We start from the raw sequence: 23407 nt of genomic DNA, 5'->3' as shown, positions 1-23407 counted from the left end.
TCATTTCCCCCAAGCTCAGTAAAATCCATGTGCTCAGATTAGAAGCATTCATCCCGGCCGCGGAATCCTTCCAACTGCCTCCGTCTCAAAACAGCAGGCCGATCGAGACAACCCGCAAAATAACTCATGACATGGTCACCGCACCGTGAACCTACTGTCACCAGATTCATGCTCAATTGTAAGAGATCAGCCAATATCCAACCCCTCCCTCAGGACCCTTACCCTTCTTTCCAACTCCTCCGTGTCCCAAGCCCTACCCTCAACCCATTCCTTCACCTCCGCTACCATCTCCCACCACTCTCCCTGTTCACTCGTATGGCCCTTTTCCTTCGCTTCGTTCAACACGCGCCGCGCTTCACGCACAACGTGCCAAAAACGGTGTACCGTGTCTGCATCAGGGAACATCAGACTGCTTCCTTCTTTTTCACCTGGTATAGTTTGGGTGTAGTGGACGGGGAGGAGACGATGCGCCAGCGTTAGATAGTAGGGCTGGTAGAAGAGAGACGAGGTACTATTATACCATTCAGCGGGTTGATAGATGGCGTGTTCGAGGTGGTGGGGGCGGGATAGGATAGTTTGGAGGACTGTCGCTGCCACATTAAATTCCTCGTTTTCATCTCCGTTGTCTGGCAAGTTGTATATCATCTCCATGGCTTCAGTCAAGATACGCAGTGAGCCGCCGCTAACCCGAATGAAGAAGACCGCGGCACTTAGTTCTTCACTTTCGGATTTCGTAGCAATGATAGACAGGGTCTTGAATGTTTCGACATCCGTGATGGGTGGGAGGAAGTGGTGGAGTGGTATGTGTTGATTTGCGAGGATGACGGTAGGGTCGTGGTAGAGTATCCATTCTTTTTGATCTTCGATTGGTTTTTGAAGTTCGGTGATGATGAGAGACTGGAGGTAGAGGAACTTGTTCAGAGCGCCTCGCACTATAGGTGTTTGGAGAATGTGGCTTGTGTATCTGAAGTTTTGGGTGTGGAGTTCGTCGAGGGCGAGATTGTCTCTATCATGTTGCCTGAAGTTGTATAATATGGTCGCTTTTGAGATGCGCAGGTCTGCTTGCAATCTTTTAGGAGTCCAGGGTATGGATTCGGGTATAGCGTTGGCGAGATTTGGGGTAGCAGGTGTACCCGATGGGACAATGTTGAAGATTGAGCAACCAAACAATATATGCAGGCAGATGAAAAGCAGTATGCTTCCGATCAGTAGCCGAGTCTTGTTGCAGTAGAGGCGCAGTAATACAGGAGGCGATGGCATGTTTGTAGTCTCGATGCCTAATAATTTAACATCGGGAGAGAATGCGAAGCCCATAGTGTGGAGAGATAACCCGATAAAAGTCGTCACAATCAGCAGAAATTGACATTTCACTATTATTGAAGGTGAGTACATCAACACGAGCTCATCCCGTCACCGTAAATGCATTTAGACTAGTGCGCCATGTAGTGAAAGAAGGAAATTTATTCATTCAATTTCGTAACCAATTTTCGCGGTCCAGTCTCGCTGATACCGGTCCTGCAAACGCAGCACTTGAACTACCTAGGTAGGTAAGAGAGCAACTAACAAAAGCCTCTCAGGGTATACATATTCCGCGCATCGTCGCTCTGCTGCAGAGAGCGCGAGCCATCACTCTAGAGTATCTTACTCTGCCTTCTTTTCCTCAGCAGCCTTGGCCTCTTCAGCTTTCTTCGCCTCCTCCTCAGCCTTCTTGTCCGCCTCATCCTGAGCCTTAGCCTCCTCGTCCGCCTTCTTCTGCTCCTCGGCATCCTTCTTAGCAGCCTCTTCCTCTGCCTTCTTCGCATCTTCAGCCTCCTTCTTCGCGGCCTCCTCCTCAGCCTTCTTCTCCTGCTCAGCCTCCTGCTTAGCAGCCTCATCAGCCTTCTTCTGCTCCTCTTCCTGCTTCTTAGCCTCCTCAGCGTCGGCCTTGGCAGCTTCCTCCTCAGCCTTCTTCTGCTCTTCCTCTTGCTTCTTAGCCTCCTCTTCCGCCTTCTTGGCTTCCTCCTCAGCGGCCTTGTCGTCGGCGTTGTCCTCGCCATCCTTGTTGTCGTCCTGGCCGTCTTGACCCTCGAGAAGCGCCTTCAACTCCTCAGCAGCAATCTGTTCGTTGAGCTTGTTGTCCGCTTCGTCGTTCTGCGCATCTTGGAGGTCCTGGAGAGCACCCTGCCAGATAGCACCGAGAGTCGCAGCTGGGTCCTCGGCAACAGCCGACCAAGTGGGCTTCGCACCGAAGAGCTGGATACCAGCTGTCTTGGTGGGCATTGCGCCGTCCAACGCGCCAGTCGCGCCTGCGATACCGCCGAAGCCACCGAGCTTGCCGAAGGCGTCGCCGCCGAGAATGTCCTGGGCGATCAGCGTTCGGCTGTCGAAGACCATGACAGTCTGTGTCTCGCGGGCGCCGCGGTTAGCGACAACGGCGGACTGAGCGAAGATGTTTTGCTGGACTTGGTTGCCGCGGCCGTCGTCGATGGCGATCTGGATCTCCTGCACAACAAGGGTAACAGTGGCGACATCGCGGAACTGGTTCTGGAAGTTGCTCTTGCGGAAGAGGTTGTTGAGGTCGTTGTTGAAGCCGTTGTTGACCTGGTCGACGATGAGGACTTGCTCCACTTGCTGGACGACGGCTTGTTGACGTCCGTTGTCGATGATCTGGAGGTTCTCCTGCTGGATCTGGATTACTTGTTGTTGCTGGTTGAAGTTGTTGAAGCCGTCGATGAAGTTGAAGGCGCCGTCGTTGCCGTTGAAGCCGTTGACGACGGAGTTGAAGCCGATTTGGCGCTTGGCAGGGGTGTTGATGGGCTTTGCGGCTGTGAGGGTGGATTAGTATGTTGCGTCATATGATTGAGTGTTTGGTTTGGAGAACTTACCAGCGAGACCAGCCGCAAGCGCGATAGTAGCAATAGCCTTGATAGACATGTTGATGATGAAGTAGTCCTAAAAGGGTAAAGACGGTAGTATCGTGATTATAAAGAAGGTAAAGATTAAACGTCACAGACGTATGTGTATAAAAGGTTCAAAGAAAGTGGTAATAAGCAGACTATCAAAGTCGCTAAAAGAATCGAAAGCGGGAATTAAGGAAGGAAGGACTGAAGAAGGCCGGAAGAAGAGTGAGTGTGGGATGAGAAGGTAAACTCATGCGTCCTTCCTTCAGCTTTTATCCAACCACTGCCATCGACAAAACGACGTCGTTAATGCCCAGGGAACACATCGATATGTCGGCACTTGCCTTTGCCGCCCCTGTATTGCCGTAGAGATGTGACACACGTACCATCGTAGCCTTGGGTGCCTCAGTAACTCGCCACTGGCACACTTTGCTACCGGCGCACTCCACTCCCGTATCTTGCCAAGACAGATGATGTGCACTAAAACGGTTGCCAAGATTTGCTTGACTGTTTTGTCCTGATTGCCTTGCGACCTGAGGCCTTGTTGTATGAGCCTTAGGTTAGCGGAGCCGTGGTATCCGATCGGGAGCCAAGGCTGGGGTCGCTGCTTCATGCCTTAGCGACGTCCTCAGGCAGTATTTTCGGTGATTTTCGGTTACGCTGGGCAGGGGAAGGGGACGTCGATCTGCGTTGATCTGGGACTGTGCTGCGTTCAAGTGCGACTGTGCTGCGTGTGGAGATGGAAAGGATGCTTGGTGGTTGTGCGCGTCCATACGAACGGTTGTCGTAAGACCACTATGCGATACCCAAGCTACCGTCATACTTGCTCTTCTTATCGATAAGAACGCCATCCTTCGTGTTGATGCGCATGACCTACCTTTCATGCCGATAGAAACGCTTCCCTTTGTGCTGATACCCACGAGTCGATGCCACTGCACCACCACCACCCCCATATGCACCCCTAACTCGCCAATCACAATCACCTATATCACTACTCTTACTATTTTGCCCTGACTCTGCCATCGCTGTCACATCGCTACTTCCCGTTTGAAGGTGTCGACTCTGTCGAGGTGATGAGTGAACACCACACGCTGCGACGCACCTGAAACCCCACCAGTTGAGGACCGCACCAGCCACGTTGCAGATCCCCGACAAGGGCACGCATATCGTTGATATCGTATATGCATTAAGGCCAGGCCAGGTGTTCGTCTTTTTCTCGGATGCCTTGTCTTCCTGAGGCTACGTGCTTGATCGACGGTAACAGGCCAGGTAGATCGTCTTAGCTCAGGCTTGGTCGGGAGAGAAGTTCTTGATTGATCCTGTCTATATTTAGTGGAGTTGCTCAACTTCCTCATCACAGGCAGGATAGGATGGGTAGATGGAGATGAAGATGAAGATGGAGAAGGCGCCATCATGTCGAAAGTTACTCAACGTCAATTTCTGACCTGGATATCTACACACACGCATCAATACTCCTAATGATCCTCTCCTATTCCCATGTAGTAGTCGCGCTTCTCGTTCTTCCTCTTCAATGAACGGAATCTTCCATAGCAGTCAAAAGCGCTCACAGCAATCGAAATTCGAGAAAGCGAATCCCTCATTCCAACTTTCAAAACGCGCGCCATTGTATATAACCCTCTCCGGAACGCCTACTAATGCCTTCTTGCCGCGCCACGTGTTACGACATAAAGAGAATCCTGAGGAATACCCCTCAGCTCCGAAGGGAGCCTGTAGGAAGAGTGAGGAATTGAGGCCAACTCGATAGTGCGAGGCAGCTAGTCTCTTGTAACACAAAATTCATAGCCCCAAAAAGAGATTGAGAACCATTTTACTGGTAGACCGGATGGAGGTTTCTACTCATCATCCGAGTCGGTGTCAGTGTCGGTTTCACTCTCGGATTCGACGTCGCCTTCGGTGTCACTGCCGCTGCTGTCGTCATTGGTGATCTGTTTCCGCTTCTTTGGTGGGGCTCCGGTCTTCATTTGGTGCATTTGGCCTGCCAATGAATCTGCGGATGTGTTAGCATTGTTACATACGCTTGATATAAGATTGTCTTACCCTCTTCTGGTTCGCTGATCTCGTCTTCCTCTTCTACCTCTTCCGCTTTACTGGCATCCTCGACAACAAGGGTAACCTCCATCTTGGTGTCCATGCCGATGTAACTATCACAGATCATGTGCATGACGAAGGTGTAGCTGCCAGGCTGTGGTGGTGCGCCGAACTGCATCTTGAGAGTCTGTACATTGTAGGTGGGGTTACCGCTCTCGTCAAGGATGGGCTTGTCGAAAGTCGAGAAAGTGAATGGTGGTACTGCAATACGTCCTTGCTTGCTGTCTGCAAGGAATACATGCCATCTTGGCGCGTGGTCGCGAGCGTAGTATGGAGCGAATGCTAGAGGCGGTTGGATGGGCTTCTCTCCAGAACGGTCGTTCTTACGTCCGGTGATTGCAGCAACATCGCCTTCCGCGGGATCGATATCTAGTAGGTCCTTCGGGTTGACCTCGGGGACGTTGGTGGCAGCGGTCGGGATGAAACGACCCTTGAGTACGAACTGGACCAAGCTGCTAGGTGTGACAAAACGCTCACCAACGACCTTGAAGAATGCCTTTTCCAGATGAAACATTGGAATGCGCGAGGCTACAGTCATGGCTGTGCTGTATTGTTCTTGGGATAGGAGACCAGACTTGACAACACGAGCCTTACGTTCAGCTTCGGGTATTTGCATGAACTCTTGGATGGTCAAGTGTGACTTTGCTCGCGCAGCCTCAGCCGCACTGGCAACATCGGGTGTGAAATGTGGCAGCTGCTCAAGCGGTGATGCGCCTGGTCGTAGAGCTTGGATGAGATTCTGAGAGGTCCTGTAAGCCGATAGTATCGCCTTGGTGTTGCCGTATGCGAGAGCGATGGCGGTGTAAGCTTCATTGAGTCGGAGTGCGATTGGCGCGACCTCGAACTTCTCGTCGTTCAGAGTCTCGTCGTCCAGTTCAACGCGGCCAAGGTATGCCCACAACAAAGTCAGAACCTTGCGTCGCCGGCTGTCCTCCAGATCGTCTAGCTTCTGTCGGTCCTTCTTGGTGAGTGTTTGCGCAATGAGAGATCCAGAGTTCTCAGAGAGGACCTTCTGTTCGAGCTTCGAAAGACCATTCTCCGCTTTGTGTCCAGTGAGAACTTCGTTGAACTCCTCTCCGCTGCTGAGCGCGTGTATGACACCCACCTCGCCTTGGTCGTTGTCGTAATCGCGGAAAACCTTGCCAGCGCTGGCTACCAGGACTTTATCCTTGGTCAGCTTCTGTGTTCCGTACCACCACTTTCCGACCGTGTATGGGAGAATGACACCGAGGGCGAGCGCATAGATGAGCAGGACGTATTTGCCAGCTCCTTCCGTCACGAGCCATTGAGGTAGCGCAATGCCGATGCTGAAACTTTGCTTGCCATCTGGGTGACCGAATTCGAGGAAGTTCCGGCGGATCTCTTCGTCGGTAAGAGCCTTGAACGCCTTCACGACGTCGACCCAGTGGTCGTTGATGGATTGTATGGTAATGTTCTTCTCGGGGTCTGGGCGTGCCTTATCGGGGTGCATAGTGAGGGACAGTTTTCGGTAGTGCTTCTTGATCGCCCTCTCATCGGCGCCCTGATGTGCAAGTTAGCAGGCTGTCCAAAGCTCGCGACAGAGGCAGCGGTCGTACCGTAGAGACACCCAGCACCTCATAGGGATCCCAGATATCAGGCGTACTCCGTGTAGTAGTGCTGATGAGGTATATCATGGCGGCATTCATCGCCCATCCGCCCACCATGAGAAGACCCCGCTTTATCCTCCTCTCGAGTCGCTTCTGCTTCTTGCGCTGTCCTTGGATGAGATCGGCATGTTCGGGGGTGAAGTCAGACTCTATCCGCGATCCAGTGTTTTCGAGCTCTGGTGATGTATTAGTATGGCGCTACGTGGAAGTGGCGAGGAGCGCGCACCTTTGCTTGATCTGAAGAATGAAACTGTAGTCGGAACGGTGACGAGAGTGGTAACGGTAAGGATGAAGTAGGGGAAGAACTGGCCCTGCAGGTTGTTAGCATTTGTTTACATTTGTGGCGCATGCAAAGTGTACCTGTTCATCGTAGTTGTAATCTGTCCCGGACATGGCGAATGTCTGTCCTTACGGACGTGTCTGAGTACGCGAGAGAGCGACTGAAGGTGATTGCGGGGTTTGTCGACTACGATTCCAGCAGAAGGGAAGAAAAGTGATGCTAGGCCTGTGGCATTACAAAGAAGGTGGGGGCGGCGTACGAAAGAAGGTCGTGGCTACTTATTGAAGTTGTTCCGACCACTGTGTTCTTTCCCGCACCACGACAGATGGCCGCCGCGAGCAATCTTGGCTAAGCAGGGGTTCCGATCACGTGTCAAAGCGCTCTCCGCTTACGTCACTCCCAACCATGCAACGCCGACAGCAATTCCTCCACTACGAAGACGCGGTTCTGTAAGCAGACAGTAAAGCCACATATGATTCCTCACTACATCCAATGACTGCAGGTTGGCGACTTGAAGTGTGTTATTCGTCCAGTTGGACAAGGTGTATGCTATGCTAGGTACATGTGTCCTCTACGCTCAATGGCCCGATTTCAATGCTCCACGACAATCGTCCCATGCAATACGCCTATACAACGCCGTAAACCCATAAGGCTGCTACTGGCGCGGCCTGATGTTCTCGTGAATGAGCCAAATATTTTCGTCCATTCGAGAGGTTTATGCCGCGGCTTCTACTGAGCCCGCCTCTTCTAGCCCATTTGTACCGTTAGGTGATGGGCTCTGTGTCGCTGCATCAAGAGGTGCGGCATGCAGTGCGGGCTTCTCGACGCCCTTCATCTTGCCGCTCCTCCTCTTCTCAATGGCAGCCTTGACCCAGTCGGCGACTTCTTGATCTTCTACAGGCTCGATCGCCTCAGCAGGTCCCTGGTCGCCTGCTGCTTCGCCACCCTCGGCCTCGGCTGCGGCTTCAACCTCCTCTTCGTCTTCTTCTGTAATTGTGTCGGGCTTCGCGAGAGGTGCAAGCCATGCATGTTGAAGCAGCATGGCATATGTTGGCCGAAGGTTGGGAATCTTGTTCAAGCAGCCGCGTACAAAGTTGCGCGCCGCGTCAGAGTATCCGCTCTCAGGCAGATCCGGAGGCTCACCATCGACAATAGCCTAGAGAGAGTTAGTAGTTGACGTGGGAACACAAGGTGAAAACTTACGCTGAGCTGACTGAAGATGTTGTTGTACGTCTCTGGTGGGTACGGGTACCGCCCCAGAGCGCACTCGATGATTGTCAGTCCCAAACTCCAGATGTCGCTTTGTACGCTGTATGTGCCGCCTCCAGGGTTGGCGCCTGCTTGTGCGATGCCGCCTGAAGATATCCTCTCAGGTGCCATGTAACTTTGGCACCCGATGTTGGTCTTGGCAATACTGGCGACGAGATTTCCACTGACACCAAAATCACAGATTTTGATCGCACCCTTGGTGTTCATGAGAATGTTGGTAGGCTTCACGTCTCGGTGAATGATGTTGTGATCATCCTTGAGTGACTTCAGACCCATAGTCGTGGCCATGGTGATCTTGCGCAAGACGCCCTCGGGCACACCGTCGGCGTAAAGTTTGTCTATGGAGCCTCCGTCCATGAATTCCATACAGATGTACACCGCACCTTCCTGGAAGAAAGCACCGTAAAAGTCGACGATGAAGGGTGAAACGCAGCGATGCAGGACGTCGAGTTCCATGATGATAGCAGCGAACTTTGAGTCGTCCAACTCGAGCCTCACTTCCTTCATTGCCATGACTATGCCGGTCCCCGCAGCTGGCTTCGCACTGGTAGGGCTCGCTTCTTCGCCAAATTCCTTTCGCGACGGCGAGCCTGGCGCAGCCTTGTTACCCGCTAGACCCTGCCCTGGCTTCCGCATTCGCGGTCTGCTATGTCTAACTTTGTATACTGTGCCGTAGTTTCCCTTGCCAAGCTCGTCTAGTGTATCAACTTCGTCCAGGGAGATGTTGAAGGAGGTACCGCTCGCGAATTGCACACCGTCTGAGTTGAGGACGGCCTTGCCGGCAAACTTGAGACTGCCGGTTTTTGTATCGACGAACTGAGAGAATTTGTCAAAGTGAGTTTCTTGTTTCTTCGGTTCTGCGCCTGCATCAGGTTCGGGTCCTCCGTTCATCTGCGAGAGAGTCAATCCGGGCTTCTTCTTGCCGGCGGGAGGAGCACCGCCTGCAGTTGGGGACGAGCCTGGCAATCCGCCTGGGAGTCCGCCTGGGAACCTCATGCCGCGCTTCTCTGCTATAGACTGCTTGGCAGGTGGTCCACGACCAGGAACTGCTGGTGCCGATTGGAAGTTAGTCGCAGGCGGTCTCACAGGCATTCGGAAGTTGCTGGGTACACCTCCTGGGTGAGGACCCGGCGACATGGGGTTACGGCTGTCGGGAGATGGGCCAGGACTCTGAGGCGCAGGCCCTCTACCAGGCAGACCAGTCGGCGGAGCGCCCTTTCTGCCGAGATGCACTGCCTGTATCCTGGCAAGGATGTCTTGGGAGACATTGAGACCGCTGCCTCGGCTGGAGATGGTAGGAGGATTCGAAGGACGGGGATTCCTGGCAGCGTTGATGTTTCCGAGTGGTGTTGAGGAGGATGTCATGTTAGGTGTCGCGGCTGATGTCGTGGATGCAGTTCGGGGAGGAGGGCGCTCGGCAGCGGGTTCGTCAGGCGGGGTGGCATCGGCGGTAGGACTCGAGGGTGCAGGCGAGGGCGAGGGACTATCGAAGACGGTATCGGCGTCGACTTCCGTGTCGGGGGTGGAGGGATTGGAGGCCATGGCGAAAGACAGATAAAAGTCGCGGCCTGATATTGGCGGGGTACTAGGGCGAGGAAGCGGAAGAGGGTAGGGAGATAGGAATAAAAGGCGCAGGTGTGAGGTGAGTTCAGAGGCTGCGATTACACCGCGGAGGGAGTGACGGCGGCGATCTTAGCGGATCTGGTAGTCTGGTGGAGGTGTCGTGGTTGTGGGTTGTCTGGTAGCGTGCAAGTTGGAGCTGTGACGTGATGCTGCAGAGACGACGCTACTACTGGTGCTGCTGCAATCTGGAATGATTTCACAATGATGGGTCTGGCCACACGGTAACCACCATGGCGTACAACGGAGATGCAGCTGGCAAAAGGGGCTCCCGCGATATTTCTAGTGCGGTGGCTTAGGGACAGTTCCTGCTTTGCGTGCGCCGGCCGCCTGTAAGCCTGCTTTCACCTGGCCTCAGACATGGGAATGCGCAAGCAGGGACTGCAGCTGTATGCGGTTAAGCAGCCCCGAACCGAGTCTCGCCAGCAGGATTGCGCGCGCAGAAGCAGTATGCGGTAATGACCAAGCCATGGGGAACCTAGCGAATGCTGCGTGAGTTGATGCATTGCCCATCAGTCAAGACAGCATTCGGTGTGGCCGATGTCCTGCCAGTTTTCGATGTAGCTGCATGCCGCCCAGCCCGCCGACCTGAGGCGCAGGGACGCGGGAGATGCTGAGAGGCCCTGAGTCCCATCTAGGCGCTGGGTGACGATAAGCTCTAGCCCACCACGGCCGTGTGTGAATCATTTGCGACGTGTAGCTGGGCGATCGCTCTTCCAAACGACTTCCTTAACCCATTCAGACTTCCTCGTACAGTTCCTGCAGGGCTCGCGGCTCAACTTGCCTTTCCGCTAGACTTGGAGCGGGCTGTGACGTCGATCTCCGCCCATAGCGCGTCCGCAGCCAAGACGCGGTGCGCTTCAAGATAAGTCGTGTGTTTCCGTGCCCATCGCGCCCTCGCGCCTTCCCAACAACACCTCTGGCATCGGCATGCCTTTCTTCTCGGCTCCCCAGGCCTTGCGCCTGCGCAGCCCTCCCACTTACTCCTCGGATTTCGTCGCCATGGCCTCTCAGTCGTACGAGTACGGCGACAATGGCATGTTCAATGTCTTCAAGAGCAACAAGCACAGTGCGCATCCCGACTTCGCCAACCTCACCCTGCTCGTCTTCGAGGCTGTTATGGAGGTTGTCTGCGTCAGCGCGCCTGGCTACATTGTCGCGCGAATGGGCCAATTCGACGCGGAGAGCCAGAAGTTCCTCGCCAACCTCAACACGCAGCTGTTTACACCCTGCCTTAGTAAGTGACTACCTCCGATAACCATGACGCTCGTTTGTATCAGTCACACCTTCATAAGCTGTATTCATGAGGTACTCCTCGAGCTCTACATTAGCAACGGGGAGCCTATGAGTACCTTTGAACTACATGGGTCTGTTTGCGGGTACAACGCGAGAACGAGCTTCTTCATAACCTCCAAACCTCAGCTAACCACATCCAGTCTTTACCAAGCTCGCATCGCAACTGACGGCCGAAAAGCTGGCTGATCTGGCCGTCATTCCCGTAATCTTCATCGTACAGACACTTATATCCTACCTTGCCGCGCTCATCGTATCGAAAGTATGCAGATTCAACAAACGGGCCTCCAACTTTGTGGTCGCCATGGCGGTATGTCATGTTCCTAACCAGGCAAACAACACAAACTGACGTTCTCAGGTCTTCGGAAACTCAAACTCGCTTCCAATCTCCCTCGTCATCTCCCTCTCCAAGACACTGTCCGGTCTGCACTGGGACAAGGTTCCAGGCGACAACGACAACGATGTCGGCGCGCGCGGTATCCTCTACCTACTCATCTTCCAACAACTCGGCCAGCTCGTGCGATGGACATGGGGCTTCAACGTGCTCCTAGCGCCGGCCAGCGCCTACAAAGACGAAGATGGCGGCAAGAACAGTGCTATCGAGAACGGAGAGTACAGCGATGACGAGGCGCAACGTCTTCTCGATGACTCGCACTCTGACTACGAATCTGGCAACGTCACCAGCTACGCTACTTCCGCTGACTCCGACGAGTCCGACTCAGACTCTCTGTTCAACCGCGACGCTCAGGCAGAGACCGACTTCATCACACCCACCAACGGCAACGCAACTGTCCCGGGCCAAGGCGACATGAGCGGAAGCAGCAACGGCTATGCCAACGGTCATCTTAATGGTGTTCTCGAGGCGCACAAGAAGAAGCAGAATGCTCCCAAGGGTATCAAGGGAATGCCAAAGCGAGCTGGCATGGCATTGAAGCGCTCCGCCAGCACCGTTTCCGTCTCTACAACTCGCGCTGGAAACAGAGTCTTCAACGCTCTTCCCACATGGCTCCAGGGACCTCTTGCCAAGATTGGCCATATTTTGTCAAGGTTCTTCAAGGGCGTCTGGGACTTTATGAACCCTCCCCTCTGGGCTATGCTGATCGCCATCCTTGTCGCCTCTATCCCTCCGCTACAACACCTCTTCTTCGACCCAGGAACATTCGTCAGCAACTCCGTGACGCGCGCTGTCAACCAGAGCGGACAAGTCGCTGTCCCCCTGATCTTGGTCGTCTTGGGTGCCAACCTTGCCCGTAACACTCTGCCCAAGGAGGACCAGCACTCGATGGAAGACCCAAGTGTTGAGAAGAAGCTTGTCATTGCTTCTCTCGTTAGCCGCATGCTTATTCCGACGCTTCTCATGGCACCTATGCTTGCTTTAACCGCCAAGTACGTGCCTGTCAGTATTCTCGACGACCCGATCTTCATCATTGTTTGCTTCCTTCTCAGTGGAGCACCTAGTGCGCTGCAGCTGGCACAGATCTGCCAGATCAACAACGTGTACATGGGCGCCATGTCGAGAATTCTGTTCCAGAGCTACGTTGTCTGGATCCTGCCGTCGACTCTTCTTCTGGTCATGCTTGCACTGGAGACAGTGGAATGGGCCAAATGAGTCACTTGTTCGTTGCAGTGTTAGTGCTTGGAAGGACACGGCGCACCCTCCCGTGTTGCGATATGTAATTGGGTTTCAAAGCGAGGCGTTCTGGTAACTGGGAATGGGTTTGGTAGTTGCATTGATTGGGAACATGGCAGAGAACTGCAATGAAAAGCAGTTTGTATATACACTTTTAACGTTGTTCCGGTGTTTGGAGGTTGTCGGAGGATAGCCTCTTCTTTGAACCGATCGAGCCACTCGAACTGCGGCTACTCTGAAGTACCGCGATTCGAGAGGTCCGATCGGTTCAAGGGGGAGTCCATTCTACGACAACCTCTGAGTACTGTTGAGCACATGAAGACAATTCGCCCTGGCAAACCACCTTGTCGACTTATTAATCTACTAATGTCCACACCCAAAGTCCCTTGCGAAAAGACTTCGAATTCGAGCGCGAAGCCCAGAAGGTAATTCGCCACATGGCGCTCAGCACCTTCGTGTCCAAGTTTCTGGCGTACCAAAACCTGACGTAGACTGCCAAGGCTGGGAACTGGAATCTCGGAGGCCGATAGCTGCCCAATAGCTCTGGAGATAGCGTAGGGACCAGCTACACACCACACTGCCGTCTGTTCCAGCGATGATGATGCTCTACCTTTGAAACTTCTATTTCAATCAAGATCTGGTTATAGACGCCTCGAGACTTTTCACATTCCTCTTCACCTCGTCTCCTCTCCTCAGCGATCCTTACCGCCAATCAGCTTGGCACGTGGACCCTGAGCTCGCGTGTACTTTCTGGCGTTCCTGCCGCACTAGGTATCGATAACACCGCCCACCAAACAACCCGCCGTTCCTACCCACCAAGTAGGGCACGTTTATTTCGAGACCTCACTACAGCACCTTCGGACCCGTCTGGGGAGCTACATATTACCACGCGGTCGATCCTGCTTATTTCACTTCCGCACACCAGGCTGCACATTCTAGGCAATCGCCATGGCGGATTCCTCCAATGAGCAGTCGCGGCCCAGCGTCCCCCACCGAAGCGACTCGTCTGCCCTCTCGCAGAACGCTACTCCAGTGGATGGCGCGTCGCCGCGTTCTACCAAAGGTCAGTTCCTGTTTGTTTTCTTGAAATATGGCTTGCAAGCTCTGGTGATGAAACTATATCACTTTGTTGGAATCGTGATTCTACCAGCGAGGTAGCTGTAGACCGTTGTGACTCCGCAGTGACCAACAACTCTCTTGCTCGAACGCCGAGTAGAATCTCAAATACTACACCAGCTATCTGGCTATAGCTTAGCTATGTGCATGTAGCAAAACGAGCGACTGCAAGTCCGAGAACAATGAACAAGATGTTTAGCTGATACACTGTCATCTTACCTACCAAGTGCTTAACGAACAATTGCTAACCACGCGCTCACAGTTGTTTCCTTTCCCGACGACACTGCCATCTCTCCACTGATGATCGGGAAGAACAAAGAACTTGACCAGAGGGATTACTTGGATCTTGACAGACCTGCAAAACACTACCCCGCGAGTGTCAGTAGAAAGAAACTATCTGGACGGCCCTCAGTCGAGCGTCTGTCATCAACTCCTAGAGGAGTACCAGCTGAGGGTAACCCATCTTTGTCTTCTCTGCTTTCGGATAGCTCAACCGATGCTCCTCATGGGCAGCATGCGCACGAGAACCTGTTGAAGCAGGTAGGCACATGGCTCAAGCACGAGCGAAGCCGACGCCATGCACGGAGGGCAAAACGTAAAGCCGCCAAAGAGGGCGTCGTCCAGGAAAAGACATCAACTGAGGCTGATGAGACGACTGAAGAGCCCATCGCGCTTACTAGGACCAGCTCTTCGTCGTCCCACGGCGAGGACTCTCTCGACCAACTGGCGCACATCCTCGAGAAGACCCTAGCTATGAAGCCAGCCGACGCTAAAAAGAGGATGCAACACTTCCGCAGGTCTTCCACAGGCTTGAAGCGACACTCTGCCATTTCCCTCGACACCGACTATTTCGAGTCCGTAGACCAGCTGGTCCCGAGTTGCGAGGCCATCTTGGATAATTCGAAGACTATGGCATACAACGTGGACGAGTCAGATGCCGAATCGGCCCCACAACTATCTGACAAAGAAGCACGCAAGGAGAGAGAGGCGTGGACCAAGTTCCGAGCTGAAATCCTCCGTCTGGCTCATACTCTGAAGCTCAAGGGATGGCGCAAGGTCTCCATGGAGCAGAGCAATGAAATTGATGTGCAGAGGCTGAGTGGCGCGCTGACGAACGCTGTATACGTTGTCTCGCCTCCCAAGAATCTGCAGCTTCAAGAGCAGGGTGAGGATGGTCAACCTAAGCCAAAGAACCCTCCTCCGTGAGTCACCTTGAACGTAAGCGAAACAAGTCTAACACTCTCTAGTAAGCTTCTACTACGTATCTACGGTCCTCAGGTGGAACATCTGATCGACCGAGAGTCTGAACTACAGATCCTCACACGCCTCGCTCGAAAGCGAATTGGTCCGCGTCTGCTTGGTACCTTCACCAACGGACGCTTTGAGGAGTTCCTCCACGCAAAGCCGTTGACCGCGAAGGAACTGCGCAACGCAGAGACTTCAAAGCAGATCGCAAAGCGTATGCGAGAGCTGCATGAGGGCATTGATCTTCTCAAGGAAGAGCGAGAAGCTGGCCCATTCGTATGGCAAAACTGGGATAAGTGGGTTGACCGTTGTGAGCAGATTGTCACCTGGTTAGACGACCGGGTGCGCGAGAGCAAGCAAGACCCTGCGCTAGGCCCTGGCGACAAGTGGAAGAAGCGAGGTTACGTATGTGGTATGGAGTGGCCAGTATTCAGGCAGATGGTTGAGAAGTACAGGAGGTGGTTGGAGGAACAGTACGGTGGTGCAGACAAGATCAACGAGCGCATGATCTTTGCCCACAACGACGTAGGCCATTTTACTCTACAGAAGTATCCTGAGCTGACCCTGTGTAGACCCAGTATGGTAACATCCTGCGTATGGTGCCAGAGGGCGAGTCGCCCCTACTGCTTCCTGCGAACCAGCACAAGCAGCTAGTGGTTATCGACTTCGAGTACGCAAATGCGAACCTTCCGGGTCTGGAGTTTGCCAACCACTTCGTAAGATATTCCCGTTCATCCCTTCGATCCTTCACTACTCCTCACACATTTGAGGCCTGTACTGACCAAAAGCTAGACCGAATGGACATACAACTACCACGATGCCGATGTACCGTGGAGGTGTAACACCAAGTACTACCCAACCGTCGAGGAGCAGCACCGCTTCATCCGAGCATACCTAATGCACAACCCCTCCTACAAAGCAGCCGGAGGCTACACTTCCAACCCCGCTACCCCCCACCTAGGCCCTCTCCCCTCCTCAGGAAGTACAACCGCCCTAGCAGCGACCGCCGCACCCAGCAACATCTCCGCCTTCATGCTCGACTCACGCGCCCCACCCGGCTCACAGTACCAAGAGCAAGAAGCCGCTGCAGAGCGCCAAATCGAAGAAGAAACCCGTCGCCTCCTCGCCGAGACCAAACTCTGGCGCCTCGCCAACTCAGCCATGTGGGTAGCTTGGGGCATAGTTCAGGCTCACGTCCCCGGTCTCCCCGACTTCGACGCTTTGGATAAACAAGCAAACGCGGATGCATACGCCAACAACCCCAGCGGCGCAGCCGCCGAACTAGACAGCGCGACAGCAGAGATACGCGCCGAGGCGGGGCCCGAAGGAGGATCAGAAGAGAAGTCGGGGGCAGGGATCGTGAGTGAAAAGACAGCGACGGAGGAAGGGGCTACGCAAGGAAATATGACGCAAGCGGAACAGGATGCTGACCTTTTCAAACCACAGGATGAAGAGGAGTTTGATTACCTCGCGTATGCTAATGACCGCGCCATGTTTGTTTGGGGCGATGCGATGCGCATGGGTATTGTGAGCCCGGAGGAGGTGCCTGAGGAGCTGAGGAGTAGGGCTAAGGTTGTGGAGTACTAGGGGTGAGCTGGGCATTATGACCCGCTGAGGGCTTGGTGCTTTGAGAGCGGCTGTGTGGGTGTGTGGGTGTTAGCCTTGTGGTGGAGCACGGGTTCAGTCTGTTCGAGAGAGCGCACTCGCGACTGATTTCAAGGCCACACACATGTAACGGAGACGTATGGGGCGGAGGGTAGCTTTTGACTTGCAAGTCTAACGTCTTCTATGACACGAATGCTCATGTATGATGGCAAATGGAAACGACAAAAAAAAAAGAACCTGGCTGAAGAATCCTCGAGAGGGATGTGAGGTAGTCATGAGACGTGATTTCGATATTTCCAACACAGTTGCTCACACTGGTATATGCCCCAAACGCCAAAACGCCCATTCCAACCCGTACCAACTCAGCTCGTGTCCATAGCATCCTCATCCTCATCCCCTTCTTGTATCCCTTCAAGACCCTCCTCCTCCTGCTGCTCTTCCCTCTGCCCTCTCCTGTTATCACGCCCTCCCCTATCCATCGCCTCAACCAACCCCTCCAACCCCCTAACCTCCTCACTCCCCACCCTACTCCCCCCCTCCCAAACCCCCTCAACCCCATCCTTTGTATCCACACCCCTCCTCTCCAACACCCGTTTACTCTGACTTTCAACGTAAATCTTGCGTTCGCGGGTTAATTCCTCCTTATCCTTAGGCTGGACGTGGGTATGTGGTGAGGAGGTGTTGCTGGGTAAAGCAGTGTTTGCTAAATGCGGTTTTAGGCTTGCGAGGAGTTGGCGGAGGTAGGGGAGTTGGGTTGTTGTGAAGGAGGTATGTGTTGTCAGGGGCGTGTGTGTGGGTTTTGTTTCCCCGTTGCTGTTCTTCTCGGAATTCTTCTCTCCGTTTGCGTTTGTGTGAGGTAGGGATTGTATACCTATTTCCTTCGCAGCAGGCGCGTGCGTTAAGAAGGCGAAGGGTGCTGCTTGTCCTTCCTGATCGTTATTAATTGATGTCGATTCGCGTTTTGGTGCTGTAGATGGTGTGAGAAGGGCGCGTAACCGTGCTATTTGTGTCTCGTTGCGGGTTTTCTCGGCAAGGAGAGCGGCGTTTAGTTTTTGGGTTTCGATGAGTTTGCGGCGGAGGGTGTAGAGGGCTTCTGGGGTGAGGGTTGAGTTTTTGGAGGGCGGTTCGAGGTTCTAGTTTGTGTTAGTGTTGTGTTCGTCGTGTCAATTCATGCATCCTGTCCTTCTACTGCCTCCAAATACCACTGTCTACCACCGTCCTATCGAACATACCTCATAATGCCCCAACCTCACCCACTCCGCGAGCCCTTCATCCTGGCCCTTCCCCCTGCCCAACGCAAAAACATTCCTCAACGTCCAAATCTCCAATTTATCAAAGTTCTTGTCCACGGCATTCTCCATAAGTGTCTCTAGCTTCAGGACTCCCTCTTCAATCTCCAACCGCGCTTCTGGGTATACATCGTTTCCGTCTTCGTCTTTGGCCGGTGTGCGGTTTTGCGAGGCGTAGAGGTCGGCGAAACCGAGGAGGGAGGGGTCGGCGGAGGAGAGACCGGTTTCGAAGGAGTCGGTGCAGCGGTAGAGGACTTCGTTTATGGCGTTTATTATGTCGTCGATTAGGGACTAGGATCGATGTTAGTTGTTGGATTGATCTATAAGAGCCGGGGTAGCGGAGGTAGTGGATCAATGTGCAGAGAGTGGTCTTCGAGGCATTGCAGACACAATCCCCAGTCTATCCACACTGCCTGCACCCACGTCCCCTCCCACCACCCCACCCCTCCTCTACCCATCACCCAAGAATCATACGTACGATAGGAGGCCAAGTAAAGTGCTCAGTAAGCAGCATATTCTCCTGCTGCTTTGCGCTCGCCATCTTGTCGTTTCGTCGTAGCGTCGTTGTCGTTGTCGCAAATGCGTTCAGCACCACCCGTTGTTTGCGACACGCGCGCGCCGAGGGACGTGTTTACTGCGGGCCCGCTCCCGGGATCTGACTGGACGGAAGACAAGGGTCGAAGGGCTCGCGCTAGTGGGGTCGCGTAATTTGCTGGATTGGGATGCGTGCTGTGGGAGTCATGTGGATGGGGTGTGCGTCCGCGGAGTTGTGTGGAATCTGTCTTTTGGTTTGCTTTCCCTTGATGTCATAACTGGAGATGCTGTGAGTAGGTCACGACATCACCAGCAGAACAAGTCCTCACACCAAAACGGTCATTCAGTCAAAGATGAGATCCTTCCATAAAGTGCAGCCTATTTAGCCACACCACTACTTTCATACACCAAGCACGAAGGCTTGAAAAAATCCTAAATTATACAAGCGTACAGCACGACTCCATATCGTCCATACTGAAAAGCTAGCTGCTTTGTCTCTTTCTCTGTCTCGCTCTGGTAAAGGTAGATCATATCCACCACCACCACCTCAACAACATCCACCTGGCTAGGATATACCACTCTTCTTCTTCTCTAGGTCTCATGCCGCACGCAGCACGCAGTACTCGCATGGCAAGACAAGACAAGCCAAAAAGACAGATAATACTTTTCTCCCATAATCGGCTCGAAAGCACACTCAGAAGAAAGCCAAAACAAACACAAGAGGAGGATAGTTGGTGTAATCCAAATATAACACAATAAAAACGCCAATCAAAGACCAGACAGAGTAACAAAGAGACTAGTTCTGACCCTTTCTCTCTTTCTCTCTCTTTCGGTGTTTCTCCATGCGTTCATGTCGCTGTCGTAAATGCAGTAGATGTGAAGCCAGTCAAAAAGGAAAGGGAACAATACCACCCACCGCCCATCAACCCAATTATCGTACTGTTTGCTGCTGCCCGTGAATCCTATAAAGCGCGGCGGAGCTGGGTAATCTGTTATTCTATACAAAGACACATGTCCGTCGAATCCATCCAGACGGGATAATGTGTGTGTGTCGGTCAAGTTCGCAGATTCGCTCAATACGCTCGCGATTGTTGATCACGGAACCTCCGCTCTTCTTCCTGGCGGCGGGCCTTCTTCTCCCGCTCTAGACGGATCTTGTGCGCTTCGGTTCCGTCGTCCATAAGGGACTCTTTGAACCAAGGGTGTTGCAGTGCTTCCTTGGCTGTTATCCGTTTCTTGGGGTCGTAGACGAATATCCGCCGGAGGAGGTCGAGGAATTGACGGTTGAAGTCGGTGTGGGCTGGTATTGTTTCCTGGGAAAGGTTAGTCGACTAACAAACGAACAGTGTGACCTGCGGCGACGTACGGGAAGCTTCTTCATCGCCTTGACGTATTTCTTCGAGGCCTTGTTGGTGTCTGCGTTGGGGTAGTCGAGCTTGTAGTTCTTGAAGTATCGTGCAGCACTAGAATTGTTAGCAACGTCGTGAGAATGGTATCGTGTCTACTTACGAGCTCGACGAGTTGCGTGATGAGCCGCGGTCTTGCTTGTAGACCGCTCGCACAATGTCTCGATCAATCTTGCCACTGCAGACAGCCTCCATCATCGCCAGATGCTCGAGGTTGTCATGCGTTTGGAAAAGGGCGTCGCCAGTGAAGAATTCCACCAGGATACATCCTATACTCCAGATATCGCAAGGGAAACTCCAGCCCAGGTTGAGGATAATCTCAGGTGCTCGGTAGTGGCGAGTCGAGACTACCGAGGAGTGGTATTCGTCGTTGAAGGTCGCTGATCCAAAGTCGATGAGGCGGATCTCGGGATCAAGGAGGACCTTGCGATGCCGCGCTGTCCGGTTCACTGTTGTTGACGATGACGGTACAGTCCTATTGTACGTAAAAGTCTGGTAATTGTTGTTGACAAGCAGGATGTTCTCCGGTTTCAGATCGGTGTGGATGAGGTTGAGGTCGTGGAGGAAAGCAACGCTGGTGAAGAGCTGTTTCGCAAACTTCTGGATGTGGGAGCTGGGGAATGGGACAAAGCCGTTCGACTTGAGGAAGTCAAACACACTTTGTCCGTATAGATCGGTAACGATGCAGATGTGGTTCCGGAAGTCGAAGCAATCTCGTAGGTGAATGCACCGGTTGATGTTGTGCTTGTCGTTGGATGCCAGTGTTGACAGGACCCGCAGTTCGATACGGCTGGCATCTCGGTATTTGGGCACTGATCGAATGACCTTGATGGCACAATTTGTGCCTTTCCGTCTATCGTAGGCTTGGACGACTTTGCCGAAAGTGCCCTGGCCGAGCAGTTTTGTGATCTGGTCTGATGTCCTTTGTCAGTATCATTCTTCGGGGTATTGATCGTAGAGACCTACATCTCTCTGTGAGGTCGGCCTCTGGTACTACAATGTAGTGGCCGTCGTCGTCGTCTACCTTTTGGTCTTTCGTATATGACTTCTGGGGCACGTTAGTTCGACTCCTAGGAAAGGATGCGTGAATCTTACATCTGGGACAACCTGTACGTAGACGTCCTTCGCCTTGATTACCGGATTGGGCGGCGGCTGGTACAGGCTGAAGGGGTCGTCATTGTCCAGTTCCCGTCTTTTTGCCTGCTTTGCTTCATCCTGCACCACAGCGCGTGTGCGCTTGCGCTTCTGGCCCGCTGCGCTGTTGTCAAGAGGCGAGATGTGATGGCCATTGCTGACCTGCGAGCCTAATGACGTCGGCGCCGTGGTGTTGAGCGCAGAGGTAGTGCGGTCGGTGGACAGTGAGTGGTTGGGAGAGTCGTAGTAGGGTGTTTGGGTGGTGGAGTAGGACGTGTGCTGGTTGTAGACGGGGTCGTATGCCGTGGATGCGGTCGTCTTGCGCTTCTTGTCTGTGTGGCGCGCAGTCGGGTTTGTCGCGATGCGTGACGAGGGCGCGTGGTTGCGAGGCGGAGGCAGCTGGGGTTCATCGTCGTCGTCGTCGTCGTCAATAACAATGACCTCCTTCGGGATGCCGTTCCTGTAGAAGTCGGCCCAGTCGGGGTTCCGCCGCCGGTGGGCGGAGCCCGGGTCGTTCGCGCTCATGTCGATGGGCGGGGCCTGGGAGATGGGCGGCAGCTGGGGCGGGTGTCGTGTGTGGGCAGTCGCGTTTCGGCGAAGGTCTGAACTGGAGGAAGCGCTAGCGTAGCCGTTGTAGAGCGAGTTGCCTATCCGAGCGCCGCCGTTGGCGATCTGGGCATTGGCGATGCTGGGCTGGTACGTCTGGTGGTGAGAATAAAACTGGTGATGGGGCGGGAGTGTGGCCGTGGCGGTCGAGGGCGTCGACATGGCTGGGTGCGTCGCTGGGGGTGCGAGAGCCGACGTCGTGACGCTACTCGTCTGCACAGGCAAGCGGACCAAGCACGTCGGTGAGGCGGCCAAACGGCGCGACGGGGGCGCCGAATTGGGGGAGCGTCGTCGTCGGGATGCTCAGTCGGCGCTTTTGCGTGCTGGGACGCTTTGTCGCAGCCAGCAGAGGCGTTATCGCAGGCCTGGGCAGGTGGATGGCGCTGCGGAGGTGCTGGAGCCGCGGCTGGAGGCAGTGCCGGGGCGGGCTACGAGGCGACTGAGGGCGATGGGGGTGCACGCTGGGAAGAATGGCGGGCGTCGGACATGCCAGAGAGGTGGTGAAGCGTTGATGTCGCCGGGTGGAAGCAGGCGAGGTTGAGATCACACTTGTTGCGGAGTCTGTGGTGAGAACCGGCCTGTGCGGTCCACATGGAGCGTCATTCGTTCAATCTTCTCGCGGCACGCCAGCGACGTCTCTCTTTCGCGTCTCGCGCCGAACTCTGCCTTGTCCTAATTCTGCGGCCCAAGACTCGACACTGCTCTATGGGACTCTATTTGATGGCAATAATCCCGCAGCGCTTGTCTTCTGCTGTTGCTACATGTCCGCACCCAGATCATGTGCCTGCAGCGCGTTTGGCGACAGCCCGCCTCGTGAAAGAGAAAAGCCGCCCGAAGCCCATTAATATGTCTTCGGTCGCTTGCAAAAGAGGGTGGCACGCCGTCTCCACTCGACCTGTCTGGATTCCCTCGAACTCAAACATTACCAATATCAAACATTCATCATTAATTCACGATTACATTCATCGCCTTCACACGTACATTCCACCATATGCATCGCTCCTTCCCTCCCGCCCTCGATACTGCCCAGGTGCTGAACCGCGCCCAGACCACCACCCTCCGTCGCAGACATCTGACTGAAACCGCTGCACAAGACTTCCACCCAACAATCAAAGGACCTCCGTAACACTAATCCCTACACCGCGTGCGGCTCTAGCACCTTTCCCCATCAAACAAAGCCCTTGTGTGACCGCTCTGCAAAGTGAAGCAACGACCGTGGTCACGAGAAGACCAAGACAATGATCTGCGATGCTGCACGTACCTACAAGTGTCATCTGGTTACTGTGGTAGTAGTCGTCGAGCCTCAACCATCGTACGTGACGAGCGCCTCGAGAGACATGATGGCATGGCAACAACCCGATGAGTTTCTCGACACATTTGTTGTGATCAAAGTTCGAGGTGTTCAGGGTCCATCCCAATGCAGCTATTCCCGCGATGCCGCTTTCTAAATGCACATTCCCGGTTCTTCGCGAAGCTTGGAGGCTGGGATAATACATACAAGGCGCGGTCCCTGCCGCACGTGGAACTGCACTTCCTTCTGTTGCTTCTCTATTATGACGCAATCATCCTCCTATTTTGATGCTCTCACCCATGTTACCCTCTAGGCACACGCCCTGACGCTGATGTGAGAATTCTTTTACCGCGGTTCATTGGTACCGCCCATTTGGATGCGCTTCTTTGCCTCTGCCTCTTGGCTGATGGAAGGTTCGATGCACGCTGCACTCCGCTTCGAAGATAACGTCATGGCCCCCTCAACGCTTTCCC

General features: G+C 53.9%; 8 protein-coding genes across 8 annotated transcripts; 2 read left to right on the top strand and 6 right to left on the bottom strand.

Moving 5' to 3' along the window:
- Positions 1-186: 186 nt before the first annotated feature.
- J4E90_009907 (uncharacterized protein) lies at positions 187-1314 on the bottom strand (the record flags this gene model as incomplete). The annotated part of the gene is made up of 1 exon (XM_051439424.1): positions 187-1314. One exon carries the CDS (start codon positions 1312-1314, stop codon positions 187-189), a length of 1128 nt encoding a protein of 375 aa, XP_051286641.1.
- A 327-nt stretch (positions 1315-1641) lies between these two features.
- Positions 1642-3268, bottom strand: J4E90_009906 (uncharacterized protein; the record flags this gene model as incomplete). Its single annotated transcript, XM_051439423.1, has 3 exons — positions 1642-2804; positions 2865-2931; positions 3266-3268. 3 exons carry the CDS (start codon positions 3266-3268, stop codon positions 1642-1644), a joined length of 1233 nt encoding a protein of 410 aa, XP_051286640.1.
- Positions 3269-4732: 1464 nt separating this feature from the next.
- Positions 4733-7009, bottom strand: J4E90_009905 (uncharacterized protein; the record flags this gene model as incomplete). Its single annotated transcript, XM_051439422.1, has 5 exons — positions 4733-4887; positions 4938-6510; positions 6566-6792; positions 6843-6927; positions 6977-7009. The coding sequence occupies 5 exons, from the start codon at positions 7007-7009 to the stop codon at positions 4733-4735; spliced, it is 2073 nt and encodes a 690-aa protein (XP_051286639.1).
- Positions 7010-7611: 602 nt separating this feature from the next.
- Positions 7612-9707, bottom strand: J4E90_009904 (uncharacterized protein; the record flags this gene model as incomplete). The annotated part of the gene is made up of 2 exons (XM_051439421.1): positions 7612-8052; positions 8100-9707. The coding sequence occupies 2 exons, from the start codon at positions 9705-9707 to the stop codon at positions 7612-7614; spliced, it is 2049 nt and encodes a 682-aa protein (XP_051286638.1).
- Positions 9708-10715: 1008 nt separating this feature from the next.
- J4E90_009903 (uncharacterized protein) lies at positions 10716-12687 on the top strand (the record flags this gene model as incomplete). The annotated part of the gene is made up of 3 exons (XM_051439420.1): positions 10716-11022; positions 11222-11388; positions 11437-12687. 3 exons carry the CDS (start codon positions 10716-10718, stop codon positions 12685-12687), a joined length of 1725 nt encoding a protein of 574 aa, XP_051286637.1.
- A 969-nt stretch (positions 12688-13656) lies between these two features.
- Positions 13657-16656, top strand: J4E90_009902 (uncharacterized protein; the record flags this gene model as incomplete). Its single annotated transcript, XM_051439419.1, has 5 exons — positions 13657-13771; positions 14087-15026; positions 15072-15594; positions 15642-15785; positions 15862-16656. 5 exons carry the CDS (start codon positions 13657-13659, stop codon positions 16654-16656), a joined length of 2517 nt encoding a protein of 838 aa, XP_051286636.1.
- A 380-nt stretch (positions 16657-17036) lies between these two features.
- Positions 17037-18504, bottom strand: J4E90_009901 (uncharacterized protein; the record flags this gene model as incomplete). Its single annotated transcript, XM_051439418.1, has 3 exons — positions 17037-17807; positions 17907-18254; positions 18442-18504. 3 exons carry the CDS (start codon positions 18502-18504, stop codon positions 17037-17039), a joined length of 1182 nt encoding a protein of 393 aa, XP_051286635.1.
- Positions 18505-19570: 1066 nt separating this feature from the next.
- Positions 19571-21805, bottom strand: J4E90_009900 (uncharacterized protein; the record flags this gene model as incomplete). Its single annotated transcript, XM_051439417.1, has 5 exons — positions 19571-19810; positions 19864-19960; positions 20007-20817; positions 20870-20951; positions 20999-21805. 5 exons carry the CDS (start codon positions 21803-21805, stop codon positions 19571-19573), a joined length of 2037 nt encoding a protein of 678 aa, XP_051286634.1.
- Positions 21806-23407: the final 1602 nt, after the last annotated feature.

This window comes from Alternaria incomplexa (assembly GCF_024043165.1).
Source record: "Alternaria incomplexa strain BMP 0042 chromosome Unknown scaffold_18, whole genome shotgun sequence".
In the NCBI taxonomy this organism is placed as follows: domain Eukaryota; kingdom Fungi; phylum Ascomycota; class Dothideomycetes; order Pleosporales; family Pleosporaceae; genus Alternaria; species Alternaria incomplexa.
Note: the sequence above shows the minus strand (reverse complement) of the source record. Positions and strands in the feature narration are given on the sequence as shown.